The following is a 17,759-nucleotide window of genomic DNA, read 5'->3' as shown; positions in this document are numbered from 1 at the left end:
GCATCCATTCATATATATATGTGTATATATATGCATTTATGAAATATGAATTGAATTTGTGTATTTTTCTATATTCCAATATACATGCAAATTCAACTGATTATTCGACATGACTCCCATGTGCTTTTTAGGATTGCTGTTTTTATGTGCAATAACTTGCAATTCTAGATTTCAATTTTGTTTGAATTGAAACATATTATTTATGTTGCAAATACCATTAAATAGACATTATGAGAGACTTAGCAATCCGAGACATTAAACTGGTCATACTATTACATCTAAACCCACCAAGGCAGAAACTATTTTCTTCTGTAATTTTAACTTGGTTTAAATTCCTTACTCTGCAGTGGCTCAGAATACTAACCTCCAGAACTTTCACCAAGGAAAGTTACTACTAGTCCATTGGGACAGGAGACGTTCAAACCTGAGAAAGCAGGAGCATCGGACGTCGCTTGTGCTGGAGAAACAGATTCTTCCACTTCTGTCTACAGAAACATGAATTAGTTTTATTCCTGTCACGGTTTAAGCCCAGTCAGTAACTTAGAGCCATGCAGCCACTTGCTCACTCCCCCCTTTCTTCCTCCCCTCCGGCTCCTGGAGGGATGGGGAGGAGAATCGAAAGAATGTAACTCCCGCAGGTTGAGATAGGAGCAATCCAGTAACTAAGATATAACACAAAACCACTGCTGCTACCACCAATAATAATAATAATGATGATAAGGGAAATAGCAAGGGAAGAGAATACAACCGCTCACCACCTGCCAACCAATACCCAGCCCAACCCCAGTAGCGATCTAGCCCTTCCAGGTAATTGCCCCCAGTTTATATACTGGGCATGACATGCTGTGGTATGGAATACCCCTTTGGCAAGTCTGGGTCAAGTGTCCTGTCTCTCCTTCCTCCTGGCTTCCCCTCCCCTCCCTGACAGAGCATGAGACTCAAAGTCCTTGGTCGGAATAAACATTACTTAGCAACAACTAAAAACATCAGTGTCACCAGCGCTGCTCCCAGGCTGAAAGTCAAAAACACAGCACTGCACTGGCTACTAAGAAGGAGAAAAATCACTGCTACTGCTGAACTGAGGACAATTCCATATTTTAAAAGAATGAAGAAAAAGAACAGACTACAGATTTCAGTTGTTACAAAATATTAAAGTGCTTTCCACCACTCATTTTTAACATTTTGAGAGTTTATGGCTTCTGAAGTGGAAACACTAGCTTATTTGCTTATTTGTGCTATCTTCTTTCATTCCTCTTCACTAACCCTTGAAGAGCAACCCTTACTAACTTTATTCATTTTGCTGAGTCACTGTGTTATCTTATGCACAGTGTTGAGATGACAATAAATGGATAATGTGAAGCAGAAGAGAAATAATTTTGAAGTTGCACATCCATTATTTTACCTATAATCATTAAAAGAGCACAAAAGGTAAGCAGAGCACTACTTCAGTCTGCTGCAAATACAGCACTGACTTGAGAAAGGAACAGAAAGGAATGTTTGGCAGTCAAAACATGGAATGCTCTTGGCATTACTCCATAGTGGAAACTTTTGGTGACTAGAAAAGATGAGGCTGACCTAAGGAACACATGAAGACCCTAGAACATACAATGGACCCTTTGATGCCATCCCCCTCAAAACCTATGACACTGCGCCAGTAGTCATCAGGTGAAAATGGTTCAGGGCTGCAGACAGAAGTAACAGAGAGAACTTGTCCTGGGATTACCCCATATTCTTCATTTTTAGGAATATAGGGAAAAATTGGCAGATGTTTTGCCACCTATCCTAAAAATTTCTAGGGCTGAAGCTCTCCCAGCAAACTATTCCAGTACTTTACCTTGGTTAACCTTATTGACATTTTCTTACAGATTAGCCTGAATCTCTCTTGCAGAAAATTAGTTTACTTCTGACAATTTCTTCTGATGACATGGGCTAGCAGAAGAAATGATGGTGTCCCTTTAGCTCTTTACAGGAGGCTATTCTTTCTACTCTTGATCAAACAAACCCAAACTAAGTCTTTTAATCTTTCTCTACCCATCAAGTTTTTCTAGACCTCTGCTTTTTCTTGGTGCTTTTCTGAAAACTCTTCAGTGTGGCTCATTCTTCTTGCAGTGCAATATCCGTAACTGGACACAATACCTCACCTGAAGCCCTACCAGCCCTGAATGGAAAATAACTTCATGTACTTAGCATGCTGTACTCCTGTTTATTCACCTCAATGTGGTCTTTGCCCTTCACACAGCAAGATGGCATTGTTGACTTAGGTACAGCTTGTGATCCCTTCCCACTCTCGGACCTGTTATTGATAGAGCTGTTACCCATTCTGTAGATATATTGAATTGCATCCTATTTTACAGACCATGTCCATGTGAATTTCTCTAGCTTGCTTTAGATTCTAATTCTGTCCTCCAAAATACTTGCACGATACTCACACAGAGGGTGCTGCATGCACTAATGATAGTCTCTGTCAAAGACATTCTAAACCAAATAGTAAAAAGCTTTTTGGAAGAAGAGGAGGAACTCAGATGTTCTCCAGACAGAATTCTTATGGCAGGGGTATTTGCTTGTATAGGGTTCATTTGTGCCACACAATTGCTGTATATTATGCTGAGTGCTGTTTGGCAACCCCCTGCTCACTTTCCATGCTCACGCTCTTTAAATACCTAAATAAACTTGTTGAAATTAGGCAAGCAGGTCTTTCTGTGGATATGGACAGAATATATGTTGAAACCTTACTTCATCCACTAGGTATCAAGGAAGTAGCGTAGGTACATCGTGTTTAGAGTCTTCCAAGTCTATTCTTACAACTCTCAGTTTGTATTCATTCTTATCTTATTACTCTCTCGTCTCATTTGCTTTGTAATGGAAGCTACCTCTTTTTTCTAATAAACCTGTACTGCCTTTAACCCTAGTTCAGGTTAGATACAAGGAAGAAGTTCTTTACTCTGAGGGTGGTGAGGCACTGGAACAGGTTGCCCAGAGAAGTGGTAAATGCTCCATCCCTGGCAGTGTTCAAGGCCAGGGTGGACAGAGTCTTGCATGAGATGGTATAGTGTGAGGCATCCCTGCCCATGGGAGGGGGTTGGAACGGGATGGTCTTAAGGTCCCTTCAACCCAAACCAGTCTGTGATTCTATCATTTACACATACAGTCATAAAAGCGAGCTGCCAATATGTATATCTGAGAACAACTGGATGAGTAAAACATATCCTTAGAAGCACCATAAATAATGGAATTTGTGAAGGGACAGTTCAAGTCCCTCTAAGAAGAATCTATGTTTCTGTTTTTTAAGTTTATGTATTTGATTTTTTGTCGTATCTTTTCTGTTTTTGTTGGATCATGTGTCATCTCTCACCTTTTCTTCTTCATGCTTCACCAGGTCCCCAGGAGGTGGAGGGCCTGTTTTGCTATTTGCTTTTGCAGATGGCTGAGATTTTCCTGATTTTTGTTTGATGGGCTTATCTTTTTTTCCTGAAGGTGAAGTAACAGGAGAAACTATGGTTGGAATATGAATAGAAGGGATGTTCAGAATTCTTGCTAAGACAGGATCCATTTCATCATCTAAGGAAGAGAAAGACGATATTTTTAATGCAAGTAAGTTTCATAAATATAGATGGCCACAGTTTATTTTTTAACAATATTTTGTACACTAAATTTTACCTTAGAAATAATAACCTCAGTGAGGGTGTTTATTATTTTAGATAGAGGGACTGACTATATTAAATTATTCATTATTCCATAGACTGACTACTTGTCAGCCTAAAAAACATCTTGAAATTACTGTGTCCCACAGGTCATCACTTGTCTCTCAAAAATAGAAGACAGCATCTAAGACTCTCTTTTACCTCCAGAATTCTAACACAGGTGGAGACATTCTGAGTCTAGTATCTAGGCAGCAGTCACTGATGTTATGCTTTATCATGGGCTGATTCAGAACAGACTGATTCCAGCAGTTTTGCACTACGTAGCTCTATTTTGCTATAGCCATTCAGAAAGATTCTGATGATGTAGACTTGGTAAGACTTTCCCAGTTCTTAAAAGGCAAAGCATAGGGCAGCCTGCTAAGCATGACCGGATGTAGCGATGTTGCTTTCCAAAATAGTTTCTTGAAAATGAAATGAATACAAAGGTATTCTGTAAAACATTTTTGTTTCAATGAGCCGACATTTCTCTTCCATCAAAGAACCCAGCCAGCTCTCACCTGCATGCTTTTCTGAAAGAACTTTTTTGAGTCATCTTTTCTTGCTTCAAGGCAACCTCAGTCCCAAACCAACAAATCACAAAATAGCACCTTGTCTCCCATCCACACAATCTGAACAATTGAATTCTTGTTTGTTTTGGAGAACATGTTACTGCAGATGGAGCAACTTATTACCCACATCTTAACCATACTTATACAGGTAAGAACTGGAAACAACAGTGAGAAAAACACAGTGATCTCAGAAACCACTTTTGAAAACCTTTTTAAAATAAGTAAAGCAAGCTTGATTCGAATAGTAGTTGCTGTGAACTATGAAGTTTAACAAGTCAGTCATTTTAACAATGTCCTTAAGACGACTTCCAAAAACACTTGGTTTTGTTTGTTTTGGTAAAATTACATTTTAATTCTGCTTCTTCCCATGAACAGTATTATTTAATATGAAAAGTGTTGCATCAGGCAGGGAAAAGTTAAATAACTCATTGACAAATTGCCATCCAGATCTCACATTCAGGCAAAGAAGGAAAGAAATGCATCTGGAAGCACGACAATGGAACCATTCTGGTGTGACATAATAGCATTTTCTCGAATGTAGATGAAGTGTTAGTATATTTTTGGCTAAAAAACTTAGAAGGTAGGCCTGAGTGCTACTATGTCTAGTGTTTCCAGAAAGGTTTTGACATAGATGGTTTTAGCTCTGCACATTTTCCTTATGGATGATTCTACATTTCTGGCAACTGAAAAAAGTGACCCAAAACCTAAGATTCTAAGGCTAGAAGAAACTATTATCATCTGGTGATAAACTCCTATTTTTGACTTGGATAACAAGCCTTCCACCTCAGTATTTAAGCCTTCAATCTCAGTATTTGTCTAGGTGCCAGCATTAGGGAAACACAGAGATATCTGAATATATCCATGACCTTTAGTGTGAAAGGGAAATTTACATCACCACAAAGATTTTTGAAATCCCCATTTTCATTAGCTCGTGCGTGAGCGTCTGGTGCTTTGTTAGGTGACTCTGCTTTCCTGTACTGAAATTATGCTGTGTGGCTTTTATGGCTTATTGGAAGTCTGAGGAAAGGAGAACAAATCTGTTTCTTTAGTAATAATCTAGAGATAAAGTCTCAGCTAATTGTATAAAATAGGAAAGTTTAAAATTATCCATGGAGTCTGTTCTGATACATGTGCATTTTGAGACAGCATGGCCATGCAAGAAACAAGCAGTAGTACCCATCTCCAGGTGAATGGTGGGAAGAATCAGCTAATAAGTTATTTTTTAGTCATTAGTTTGTAAAATGCATTTTAAGAATTAAAACTGAGTGTACAGTTGAATGGTTTGCCACAGCCCACACAAAGATGCAGCCAACTAAATGTTTTCAGATTTTAAGAGCTGAAAAAAGCTGGGATTATTTTCTAATCAGAGGAAAGTTTCATTTTTATCCTTACGATGGTTTCAGTAGTCTTTCAAATATAATGGAAACAAAAAGCTCTTGGTAAAAGAAGATGCTATTTTCACTGTGGTTTTGTGAAGCAATTGCTTCCAGTTGGTGAATGTGTTTATTGAAGAGCTGAAAGAAATCCCTCCTTATGTCTGCACAACTGTAACCTAATGTCTAACTCCTCATGTCAAATGAAAGTTCCATAATCACCTCTGTAACTTTACAAAAATATTATTTCTTGGAAAACCAAGGAGACACCTCGCCAATTCACATTTGCTTTGGCTCAAATGAATTGGCTGATTTTGCTGGGCTACTTAATAACAATACTTGCAACTTTCTCCCTGCACTGCTCTGTTTTCACAGGAAGCAAAAAATCATTGAGACCTCTCTCTGTTTTGAAATTCAAATCACAGAATATTCTTGACAATGTCATCTCATCTTGAGCCTTGCTAAAAACTCCCCACCATGTAGTAACAGCTGCTGAGAAAGGCACAATTGCATGCGACAAATTATTGGGGTAAGGAAGGAGTGGATGAAGAAAAAAAAATTAAGCAAATAAAAAGAAAAGATTTCCCTCTATGGTTCTCAAATATCCACTTTTATTTGCTTACTTTACCTGCTGTCTTCCCTGTAGGTCCGTAATAGCTCAGGGACAGCTGGATTCCATTTTCCAAGGTGGCTGAAAAAGATCCAAACTTGCTCACAGCTTGCTTCTGATTTTTCAATTTTCCTTTTAAAGAAAAATTGAAATTAATTTTATAGATAGCAACACATACCAGAACCACCTGACCTGCAAACCAGTGACTGGTGTGGACTGGTGTGAACAGGGGCACCTCCATGTGGATGATTAGCCCGTACAATAGCCTAATGTAGGATGGGAAAGCTTTATGTTTATATATATACACACACACACATATATATATGTGTGTGTGTGTATGTCTATATAATATAGAGTAGTATATAAGTCAGTTTTGTGTAATACAACCGTGACCTTCCATCTAGAAATTGCAGTTTAATTAGCTAGGGATTTCCAATATGGGGAACAGCTTCTTAAAACTGTGAGGAGCAGCAGAGAAGCCTACAAAAGAAAGTTAAGGAAGGTACTCAACACTTAGCCATCCCCAAGGTCTTTCATCAACAAGACACACGTTTAGACCTTGCCTGCTCCTACTTACTGTCTGTCATTGCAATATTCATTGGTGACTTCACCTGTGGAATGCTGTATTGGTATTTTGACTGCATTAAAAACCTACCATGTCACCATTCAGCCACTGCCAAGTACCACAGTGGATTGATTCTTCTCTGCCCTACTGCCTTTCTATGAGGTACTTCTGTTTACAGAGGAGGAAAGCCTCCCACTCATGGCAAGGGAATACAACTTGCCTCATATGCTAGCACACTGGTGACTGGAAGTACCATTTGGCATTCCCCAGAATGATACAGGTCTACTTTCAGAAAGGCAGACATGAAACATCCCACCTGTGGAAGGGATGCAAATTTTCTATTCAGATGACCTGTAATTACATCACTGGTGGTAGCTGAAGCCAATGAGAGGAGCAAGAACAGGATACTCTCTAACACTGTTGAAGATTGAACACCTACTGAAAGTTATACTTTTCCAATACTCTTCAGTGCAGTGAAAGCAATTCCATAGTGCTTTTGGCAAATATATAAGTTGTTACAGACTTGCCTCCTTCTTGGAAACACCTGGTTTCAGAAAGGATTTGGATTCAATGCTTTTGGAGCTTTAGCAAAATATGAACCAGCAGCAGAAGCTGCTGAACTGCAGAAAGATCTGTTTCCACAGCACAGGTCTTCAGGAGGCACTAATGCTATGCTCATCTGACCCACAAAAGGAGGTCATGTTCAAAGAGGGAAGTCTTCCCTTTAAAGGGCAGACATTTATTTTGGTCACAAAGGACATGATTCAGTTTGCATCTTCTTAGGCTTTCCCAGGCCATATTAAGATCTGAAGGAGACTTCCACTAAAGAAGAAAACTCTTTTCTAAAGGAATGGTGACTCTTTTCATTGATTTCCTTGCTTTGTAAAAGAGGCTGGTTTGTGCCTATTGACGTACTGTGCTTCTTTTCTTGGCAAGATCCCTCTACATGGCGCTTAATTCAGCCAACTGGATTTCTACTTCTATTTACACAATCCTGATCTTATTTACCCTCTGCCATTAGTAGGAATTTATTTTCTATTAGTTGATAAGGTTTGCATCCAATTACAAAATATGTCAGACTATTAAATTCTTTGTATCAATAATGCCAATCCACTAACCTGATCTCATTTTCTGTTCTTCATTAATTTCTTGCATTTCGATTTCTTTTAAGTCTTTCTTGGGATCTGTGATATGAATGAAGAAACTGTGGTTGTCTTTCATCACTCTCACCTTTACCAAGGTTAGACCTGCAAAGCAACAGAATCCTGTTATCGCTCCCACCAGGCTTCAGAACAGCCCTGCACCTGCAACTCTAAAGCACACAAAGAAAAATAATTGCTCAGAAGTGGACTGCATTGCCCAGCAGCAGACCAAGAAGACAAAATAAATGTTAACGCTGAGCTTAGCCTAAAAATTCAAAAGCTTCCTGACAATTAGATCTGAGAGACAGCAGAACAACCCTCTTGCTTAGGTACACTGCATTTGACTGGACAAATTATTGGAACATGCATTCTTGAAATATCATGCATTGGCTGCCACTGAACAGACCAATACAAACTGATTTTTTTTTCTCCATTTCCAATTTTCTGATACTTTATTTATCTATCAGTTGCTAAGATACTACAAAAAAACGTAAACACTAGTAGTGATGAGAGGCTGAAATGGAATTACTGGTACCCTCACAATGTCTTTACTGAATTTCTACTACTGGGACATGAAAAAGCTTTTATGGATTAAGAAACTATACCATCAGTCAGTAACTGAGTCAAAGCAAAGCATAAAGAATTAACAAGTCACCTTTTACAAACTCTATCTTCTCTACTTGAATCTGTCCTCCATCAGATGGGAAAAGATACTGAGTGGTCCCTGATACTTGAATGACATCTTCCCCCATATTGTAGCCAAGAAACTGGAAAACCAAGTTTTCAATTATGCGTAAATGAGAAAGGCAGAAACCATGAAAGAGGTAAATGAAGGTCAGATCATCAGGATCCCGCTGTTCTGATTAACATTTTTTTGCTTAGATATTTAACTAATGTAATAATGACTTTAGCAAATATATAGCATGCTATTCTCATACCCAAACACTTTCTCAGTTACTAGATGAAGTAACTTGTTCCACATGAGAGCAGAATTTGGTCCTTCAGTGGTATGGTGCCTTCATGGAAGCTGAAGACTAGCAAGTAGTCTGTTGGCTAACACATAATAGAAAGGAAAGCAAAATTCTGGCTAAGTACAAAGAGACAAAGTACAATAGGATCAGATAAAGGGCAGATAAAGATTCAACTTTCCACCTTCTAGATCTGGGAATTCAGACACTGTAAATCTGATCCTGAGATTGATGTGCCTTCTAAAGAGCCACAAATTGGCAAAAATTAGGGGAGTGTACCCAAGTTCAGATTGAAATATTATGTACCTCTGAGTCTGAAGTTAAGACTAAAACATAGTGACACACATAAGTATTGGATGCAAGGCGTAGACTCTGCAATTAAAAAGCAGTGCAAACAGCTTAAAACCTGGACAAAACTAGTGAAGAGCTCCCTCTGTAAAAAATACGCCTCTGCTAGTATAGCAGGTGGAATACTTTGTATTAGGTCACTCCAAGAATGAATTTTGAAACAGGAAATGGAAGAAACAGTTAACCCCTCCTCCTTGACTTCCAATATGAACAGCCAAAACTTCAACTAAGTCTATCAGTCTCCGAAGAATATGGGTGTTAGAACAGGACTTTATGCTCCCCCTTCTCACCCGCTCCCATGGAAGTCACATTTTTAGGCAAAATTCATCCCATACATATATTTTCCATGGGCCCATAAACATGATCAACTTTTCTCTGTGTTCGTATCATATACACTAAAACCCATGAAAGTTAATTAAATAATCTTGTGTAGTATAATCTTGAGCATCGGAAACTGCTTTCCAAAAATTTTAGGAAAGGAGCTGCTGCAACAATGGAGTTAAACAAGATCTAGAAGGCTTAATTTGCCCTGAACTCCAATGTCCCAATGGATAATAGCTTTGCTGTAATCTTGACTATATATATAAATAGTTAGCAATTTCCTAACATAGTGCACTCCTTACCTTATAAACTTTCTCAGAATGTGGTTCTGGGATGCTGGGATCCTCCTTAGCCTTTGCTGACTCTTCTTTAAACTTCTCTTGCAAAAACTTCTTGTTGGAACCTTTACTTTCTTCATGTATTATCTCCTGCCCTTTCTTTTTACCTCCCAGAGTTTCTTTTCTTCTTTTCTTTTCATCCGTAAGTTGTTCTTGCTCTCGTAATTGCTCCTGCTCCTGTTTCCAAGCCTACATTAAACATTAGGAATTCCAAAGACTGTGGTCCTCCTTGTATTACAAGATACTTCATATGTGCATGCTGAAAGTACAAGTATGCAAACTCAGAGGAATCAAAGTTCAGAGTCACCCTAAGACATGCCTTCCAAACATGTTGAAAGGTTTACAATAATACCCACTATATTGTGGCCTACAAGGATGCTGGAGAGGGACTCTTCGTCAGGGACTGTTGTGATAGGACAAGGGGTGATGGGTTCAAACTGAAACAGGGGAAGTTCAGGTTAGATGAAGAAGTTCTTTAACTGTGAGGATTGTGAGGCACTAGAACCCATTGCCCAGAGAAGTGGTAAATGCTCCATCCTTGGCAGTGTTCAAGGCCAGGCTGGACAGAGCCTTGGGTGACATGGTCTAGTGCGAGGTGTATCTGTCCATAGGAGGGGATTGGAACTTGAGGATCTTAAGGTCCTTTCCAATCCAAACCATTCTATGATTTTGCATAAAATTACTGACTCATTCAATACATGGGATCAGGTCTCCTGTGGTGAAGAATAACTATCAGATGATTATTAGTATTTTATGCATTCAGTCACAAAAGAATTACTTTGTTGTGCACTTTTCCACAATGTTCATCACAGAATCAGAATGCATTACTGGTATTAGCTTATTCCCAAAATGCAACTGAGACAAAATGATCTTATTCTTTTACATAAAGAATGAGGTATCAATGCCAGAATTATCAACTCGTACCAGGAATATCTGAGATTTTTCAGAGTATTTAGGGATTTGCAATATTTTTTATTCTAAGCATACCATAGCACAAACCATTTCTGTGGAAGAAATGGTAAGCATTCACAGTTATATGTTAGGCATTAGTCTAACTTTGTCGTGGTTTAAACCCAGTCAGGTAACTTGTTCACTCACTCCCAGTGAGTGGTGCCAAGCTGACAACAATCAAGGTCCGTGTTCGTCTCCCCCCCCCCTCCCTGCACCGGGGCTCTCCCCTTCCCCGCTCCCGGAGGAACGGGGAGGAGGATCGAGAGAGTGCAACTCCTCCGGGTTGAGACAAGAACAGTCCAGCAACAAATCACCACCGCTACTATCAGCTAAAACAATGATAAGGGAAAATAACAAGGGAAGAGAATACGATACCACCGGCCAAGAAAACGAGTTCCACCCGGAAGCCCCTGTCCTTCCGGGCAACTCCCAGTTACCCCCCACCCCGGGCATGACGTGCTGTGGTATGGAATACCTCCCCGGCTAGCCCGGGTCAGGCGCCCCGTCTCTGCTTCCTCACAGCTTCCCCTCCTCCCTGGCAGAGCATGAGCCTCACAAAGTCCTTGGTCAGGGTAAACATCACTTAGCAACAACCGAAAACATCGGCTTCACCAACGCTGTTCTCAAAACTAGAAGTCAAAACACAGCACTGCACCAGTTAACACAAAGGAAAAAACATGACTGCTACTGCTGAACCCAGGACATTATCCACCCCTTATTCCATACCATTCACGTCGTGCTCAGATCCCACATTTTCAATACACCATCGCTCTCCCACATATATACATCCATATACATACAGACCAAGAGGAAAAAAAATCATTTTCTTAGTGCATGGACCAATCCCTATAATGCTGCCGAGTCCATTCGGTCCATGATGTTCCAAGTTCATTCTCTGTTGGGATGATGGCTGGAGGGAAGTCAGGGCCAGTCGCTGGTGACCTGGAGACATCTAGTTGATGGGCTATAAAAGCATTACACAGCAGGCAACAGCATACAATTGAGTTCACTGGCTGTTTTCCCCTAATATCAAATCCCCTTGAGGTATACATCGGACTTCCCCATCTTCCCGCATTACCCACCAAGTATATCCAGGTCCCTGAGCAAAAGCAATCCCACGAGTGGGTTTGCCTTTACCTGAAGCAGGAATAACCCAGACTGTCTTCCCCAGCAAATTCTTCATATGCACCACGGGAACTCTGTCCCCCTCTACAATATGTAAAAGTTCTGACTGGGCTGGGCCAGCCCTGTTGGCAGATCCTCTGGTGTTGACCAACCAGGTGGCCTTTGGTAAATGTGTATCCCAATGCTTGAAAGTTCCCCCACCCATCGCTCTCAGTGTAGTTTTTAACAGCCCATTGTACCGTTCGATTTTCCCAGAGGCTGGTGCATGGTAGGGGATGTGATATACCCACTCAATGCCATGCTCTTTGGCCCAAATATCTATAAGGTTATTCCGGAAATGAGTCCCATTGTCTGACTCAATTCTCTTTGGGGTGCCGTGTCGCCACAAAATCTGTTTCTCAAGGCCCAGGATGGTGTTCCGGGCAGTGGCATGGGGCACAGCGTATGTTTCCAGCCACCCGGTGGTTGCTTCCACCATGGTAAGCACATGGCGCTTGCCTTGGCGGGTTGGTGGCAGTGTGATATAGTCAATCTGCCAGGCCTCCCCATATTTATACTTCAACCATCGTCCTCCATACCAAAGAGGCTTTAACCGCTTGGCTTGTTTAATTGCAGCACATGTTTCACACTCATGAATAACCTGGGCAATAGTGTCCATTGTTAAGTCCACCCCTCGGTCACGGGCCCATCTATATGTTGCATCTCTGCCCTGATGGCCTGAAGTGTCATGGGCCCACCGGGCCAAAAATAATTCACCTTTATGTTGCCAATCTAAGTCCATCTGAGCCACTTCAATCTTAGCCGCTTTATCCACTTGTTGGTTGTTCTGGTGTTCCTCAGTGGCCCGACTCTTGGGTACATGGGCATCTACATGACGTACCTTCACCACCAGATTCTGCACCCGGGCAGCAATATCTTTCCACAGTGCAGCAGCCCAGATGGGTTTACCTCTGCGTTGCCAGTTGCTCTGCTTCCATTGCTTCAACCACCCCCACAGGGCATTTGCCACCATCCATGAGTCAGTATAGAGATAAAGTACTGGCCACTTTTCTCGTTCAGCAATGTCCAGGGCCAGCTGGATGGCTTTCACCTCGGCAAATTGACTCGATTCACCCTCTCCTTCAGCAGTTTCTGCAACTTGTCGTCCAGGACTCCATACAGCTGCCTTCCATCTCCGATGCTTTCCCACAATACGGCAAGAGCCATCAGTAAACAAGGCATACTGCTTTTCACTTTCTGACAGTTTATTATATGGTGGGGCCTCTTCAGCACGCACCACCTCCTCCTCTGGTGACATTCCGAAATCTTTGCCCTCTGGCCAGTCCATGATGACTTCTAGAATGCCTGGACGACTGGGATTTCCTATTCGAGTTCGTTGTGTAATTAGTGCAGCCCATTTACTCCATGTAGCATCAGTTGCATGATGTGTAGAGGAGACCCTGCCTTTGAACATCCAGCCCAGCACGGGCAGCCGGGGTGCCAGGAGGAGCTGTGCTTCAGTGCCAATCACTTCCGAAGCAGCTCGAACCCCTTCATAGGCTGCCAGTATCTCTTTCTCAGTTGGGGTATAGCTGGCCTCAGATCCTTTGTATCCCCGACTCCAAAAGCCGAGGGGTCGACCTCGAGTCTCCCCTGGAGCTTTCTGCCAGAGGCTCCAGGTAGGACCGTTCTCCCCAGCTGCAGTGTACAGCACATTTTTTACATCTGGTCCGGTTCGGACTGGTCCAAGGGCTACTGCATGAACTATCTCGCGTTTAATTTGCTCAAAGGCTTGTTGCTGCTCAGGGCCCCATTTAAAATCATTCTTCTTCCGGGTCACATGATAGAGAGGGCTTACAATCGAACTGTAATTTGGGATGTGCATTCTCCAGAACCCCACTGCACCCAAGAAAGCTTGCGTTTCTTTCTTATTAGTTGGTGGAGACATTGCTGTTATCTTGTTGATCACATCTGTGGGGATCTGTCTACGTCCATCTTGCCATTTTATTCCCAAAAATTGAATCTCCTGTGCAGGTCCCTTGACCTTACTCCGTTTTATGGCAAAACCGGCTTTCAGCAGGATTTGGATTATTTTCCTCCCTTTCTCAAAGACTTCTTCCGCTGTATCGCCCCACACAATAATGTCATCAATGTATTGCAGGTGTTCTGGAGCTTGCCCCTGTTCCAGTGCAGTCTGGATCAGTCCATGGCAAATGGTAGGGCTGTGTTTCCACCCCTGGGGCAGTCGGTTCCAAGTGAACTGGACACCCCTCCAAGTAAAAGCAAACTGGGGCCTGCACTCTGCTGCCAAAGGAATGGAGAAAAATGCATTGGCAATATCAATCGTGGCATACCACTTGGCTGCTTTTGACTCTAGTTCATACTGAAGTTCTAGCATGTCCGGTACGGCAGCACTCAATGGTGGTGTGACTTCATTCAGGCCACGATAGTCTACTGTTAGTCTCCATTCTCCATTAGACTTTCGCACTGGCCATATGGGGCTATTGAAGGGTGAGCAGGTCCTGCTGATCACCCCCTGACTCTCCAGTCTACGGATCAGCTGATGGATGGGAATCAGGGAGTCTCGGTTGGTGCGATATTGCCGCCGGTGCACTGTTGTGGTCGCAATTGGCACTTGTTGTTCTTCAACTTTCAGCAACCCCACAGCAGAGGGATCTTCTGAGAGACCAGGCAAGGTGGACAGCTGCTCAATTTCTTCAGTCTCCAAAGCAGCAATACCAAAAGCCCACCGGTACCCTTTTGGGTCTTTGAAGTACCCTCTCTTGAGGTAGTCTATGCCGAGGATGCATGGAGCCTCTGGACCAGTCACAATAGGGTGCTTTTGCCACTCCCTCCCAGTCAGGCTGATTTCAGCCTCCAGCACAGTCAACTCTTGGGATCCTCCTGTTACTCCAGAAATATAGATGGGTTCCACCCCTTGACAGCTTGATGGCATCAGGGTACACTGTGCACCGGTATCTACTAGAGCCTTATACTTCTGTGGGACTGATGTGCCAGGCCATCTGATCCACACAGTCCAGTAAATCCGATTGTCCCCTACCTCCACCTGGCTGGAGGCAGGGCCCCTCTAATGGTCGTCACAGCATTGGACACTTAAGTCGTGTTGAAAGGGATTATTCTTCGTTATCACAGGAGCTGGAGTAAAATCAGCTCTTCCACTCCATCTGGGAAACTGCTCACCAGAGACTGAAGCCGTAGCTCTCATGGGACGATCAGTCTTGGCCCTTGCTCCCCTCTTCAGTTCACTCACCCGTTCCTCCAAAGCTGAAGTAGGTTTTCCATCCCACTTTGTCATGTCTTCTCCGTGATCCAGCAGGTAAAACCATAGGGTACCCCGTGGCGTATACCTTCTGTATCTCCTCTCTTGAACAATAGGACGTCTTTTGTTAATAGCTGAGACGCGTGTTGGTACACGTGAGGAGCTGGATAAATCAGATACATCGTCCCTCAATTTGTCGAGGTCCTGGGACAGTTTTTTCACAGCTGAGATGATGGAAGGAGTGAGATTGTCTTCGAACTCTCGGAGTTTATGAACCATTTCATCCACTGTTAGTGGTACTATGTCATTCCAGGTCACTGTTGCCAATGAATGGGCATATGATGACGGTGCATTCCGTGTAAGTTTTCGCCACATGGGTCGTGTACATTCAACTTCATCTGGATCTATAGGTGTATCCCCGTTATTCGGCTTGATGTGATAGATCATCTCTACGATGGCCGATTCCCTCAGAGACTGGATGCCTTTGTCTATAGTAGTCCACTTGGCCGAACGACTCGTAACATCGTCCTTGTACGGAAACCTTTCTTTCACAGCTGCCAAGAGCCTCCTCCAAAGGCTGAGGGACTTTTTCTCTCTTGCAATTGCTTTGTCAATTCCCCCTTCTCTAGCAAGTGATCCCAGCTGCTTGGCTTCTGTACCTTCTAGTTCGTGACCATCGGCCCCATTGTCCCAGCATCGGAGTAACCAGGTGATGATGTGCTCCCCTGGTTGACGGGTAAAATCTTTTCGCATATTCCGCAGCTCGGTTGAGGTCCGAGGTCGAGAAGTTACTTCTTCTTCTTCTTCGTCATGTGAGGATGACTCCTGATCAGATTCTGGACCGGGTGGTGAATTCATTGGTTCTTCATCTCGCTTCACCCTTTTTGCCTCCTTTTTGCTTGTTCTCTTGCGTACAGGGGCAACTGATATTGGTACGAATTGGTCCTCTGGTTTGGCTGCAGTGATTATCACTGTGGTTTGAGTAGCGACTGTACTTGTTGCTGGGGGTGGTGTAGCTACCGTGCTTGGAGCTGGGGTAACCGCGCTGTCTGTTGTAGTTGAAGTTTGAGCAGCTGCTGTACTTGCCACTGGGGTAGCTGCGCAGTTCATTGCAGCCAAAGTTTGAGTAGCGACTGTCACTTTGCCCTCAAATCCGCCGACATTCTTTTCCTTTTGAAGGTGCTGAATAGTGTTGAACAAGGCCCTGTAAGCATAGGCCAAGCCCCAGCACGTTGCCGTGATTTGTCCATCTCTGGTATGGCCAGAATGACCACACACCTCATTTAAGTGTTTTACTAATTCTTCTGGATTTTGCAGTTGTTCGGTAGTGAAATTCCAAAATACTGGAGGGGCCCACTGACCTAGATACTTGCCCATACTATCCCACACACCCTGCCACTCATGGCTGTCCAGCCTCTGGGAAAATCTCTCGGTCCTCCTACATCGTCGTTTGACCCCAGACAAGACCCAAACCTGAATCTGCTTAACTCTTGAAATCAGTAGTGGGCAAAACACACTCTGTATGCGTGTTAGCATGGTGATTCCCATCACCATCAGCAAACAAGTCTCAAGAGCATTAAAAGGCCATTTAAAAAATTCAAAACTCTCAAATGTAAATGGTCTGGGGGGACGACTAGGAGGGTAAAAGGATGTCTCCTTCACAGGTTGAGCACCTGAGAAGGAGAAAAAAGATGTGTAATTGCTAAGCACCTCCATCATATACCTCCCAAAGTATAAAGGTGGTGACCACACTGGGAACATAAACCAGATCAGTTTCATGATCAATGATTCTATTGTATTACAAGTCATTACCATAAAGTACAATGGGATAAAAACCTTAGCCCAAGCCCCACACTTGAAAAACACTAATACAGCCAATACCGGATGGACGTAAGATATGGTATACTGAAACTGTGAGATCAAGAGGAAAAACCTTGAGAGCCAATAAATCAGCATTGTGACGAGTGACTATCAATCCAGTCAGATCTGTTCTTATCTCAACCCCTCGAGCCCCACGTTGGGCGCCAAAAAGAACTGTCGTGGTTTAAACCCAGTCAGGTAACTTGTTCACTCACTCCCAGTGAGTGGTGCCAAGCTGACAACAATCAAGGTCCGTGTTCGTCTCCCCCCCCCCTCCCTGCACCGGGGCTCTCCCCTTCCCCGCTCCCGGAGGAACGGGGAGGAGGATCGAGAGAGTGCAACTCCTCCGGGTTGAGACAAGAACAGTCCAGCAACAAATCACCACCGCTACTATCAGCTAAAACAATGATAAGGGAAAATAACAAGGGAAGAGAATACGATACCACCGGCCAAGAAAACGAGTTCCACCCGGAAGCCCCTGTCCTTCCGGGCAACTCCCAGTTACCCCCCACCCCGGGCATGACGTGCTGTGGTATGGAATACCTCCCCGGCCAGCCCGGGTCAGGCGCCCCGTCTCTGCTTCCTCACAGCTTCCCCTCCTCCCTGGCAGAGCATGAGCCTCACAAAGTCCTTGGTCAGGGTAAACATCA

General features: G+C 43.0%; 1 protein-coding gene across 1 annotated transcript in view; it reads right to left on the bottom strand.

Annotated features, from left to right (window-relative positions):
• SPAG17 (sperm associated antigen 17) overlaps positions 1-17,759 on the bottom strand; it is a 104,787-nt gene that overhangs the window by 29,421 nt on the left and 57,607 nt on the right. The window contains exons 20-25 of the mRNA XM_061454195.1: positions 9,879-10,103; positions 8,595-8,706; positions 7,916-8,044; positions 6,251-6,364; positions 3,353-3,558; positions 365-485 (exon numbers count right to left, since the gene is read on the bottom strand). Coding sequence (XP_061310179.1) covers positions 365-485; positions 3,353-3,558; positions 6,251-6,364; positions 7,916-8,044; positions 8,595-8,706; positions 9,879-10,103 — 907 coding nt within the window. The remainder of the gene's footprint in view (positions 1-364; positions 486-3,352; positions 3,559-6,250; positions 6,365-7,915; positions 8,045-8,594; positions 8,707-9,878; positions 10,104-17,759) is intronic.

Source organism: Pezoporus flaviventris, unplaced genomic scaffold (genome assembly GCF_033815535.1).
Source record: "Pezoporus flaviventris isolate CSIRO_AGI_PZ_B2104156 unplaced genomic scaffold, CSIRO_AGI_Pfla_v1 ptg000015l, whole genome shotgun sequence".
In the NCBI taxonomy this organism is placed as follows: Eukaryota; Metazoa; Chordata; class Aves; order Psittaciformes; family Psittacidae; genus Pezoporus; species Pezoporus flaviventris.
Note: the sequence above shows the minus strand (reverse complement) of the source record. Positions and strands in the feature narration are given on the sequence as shown.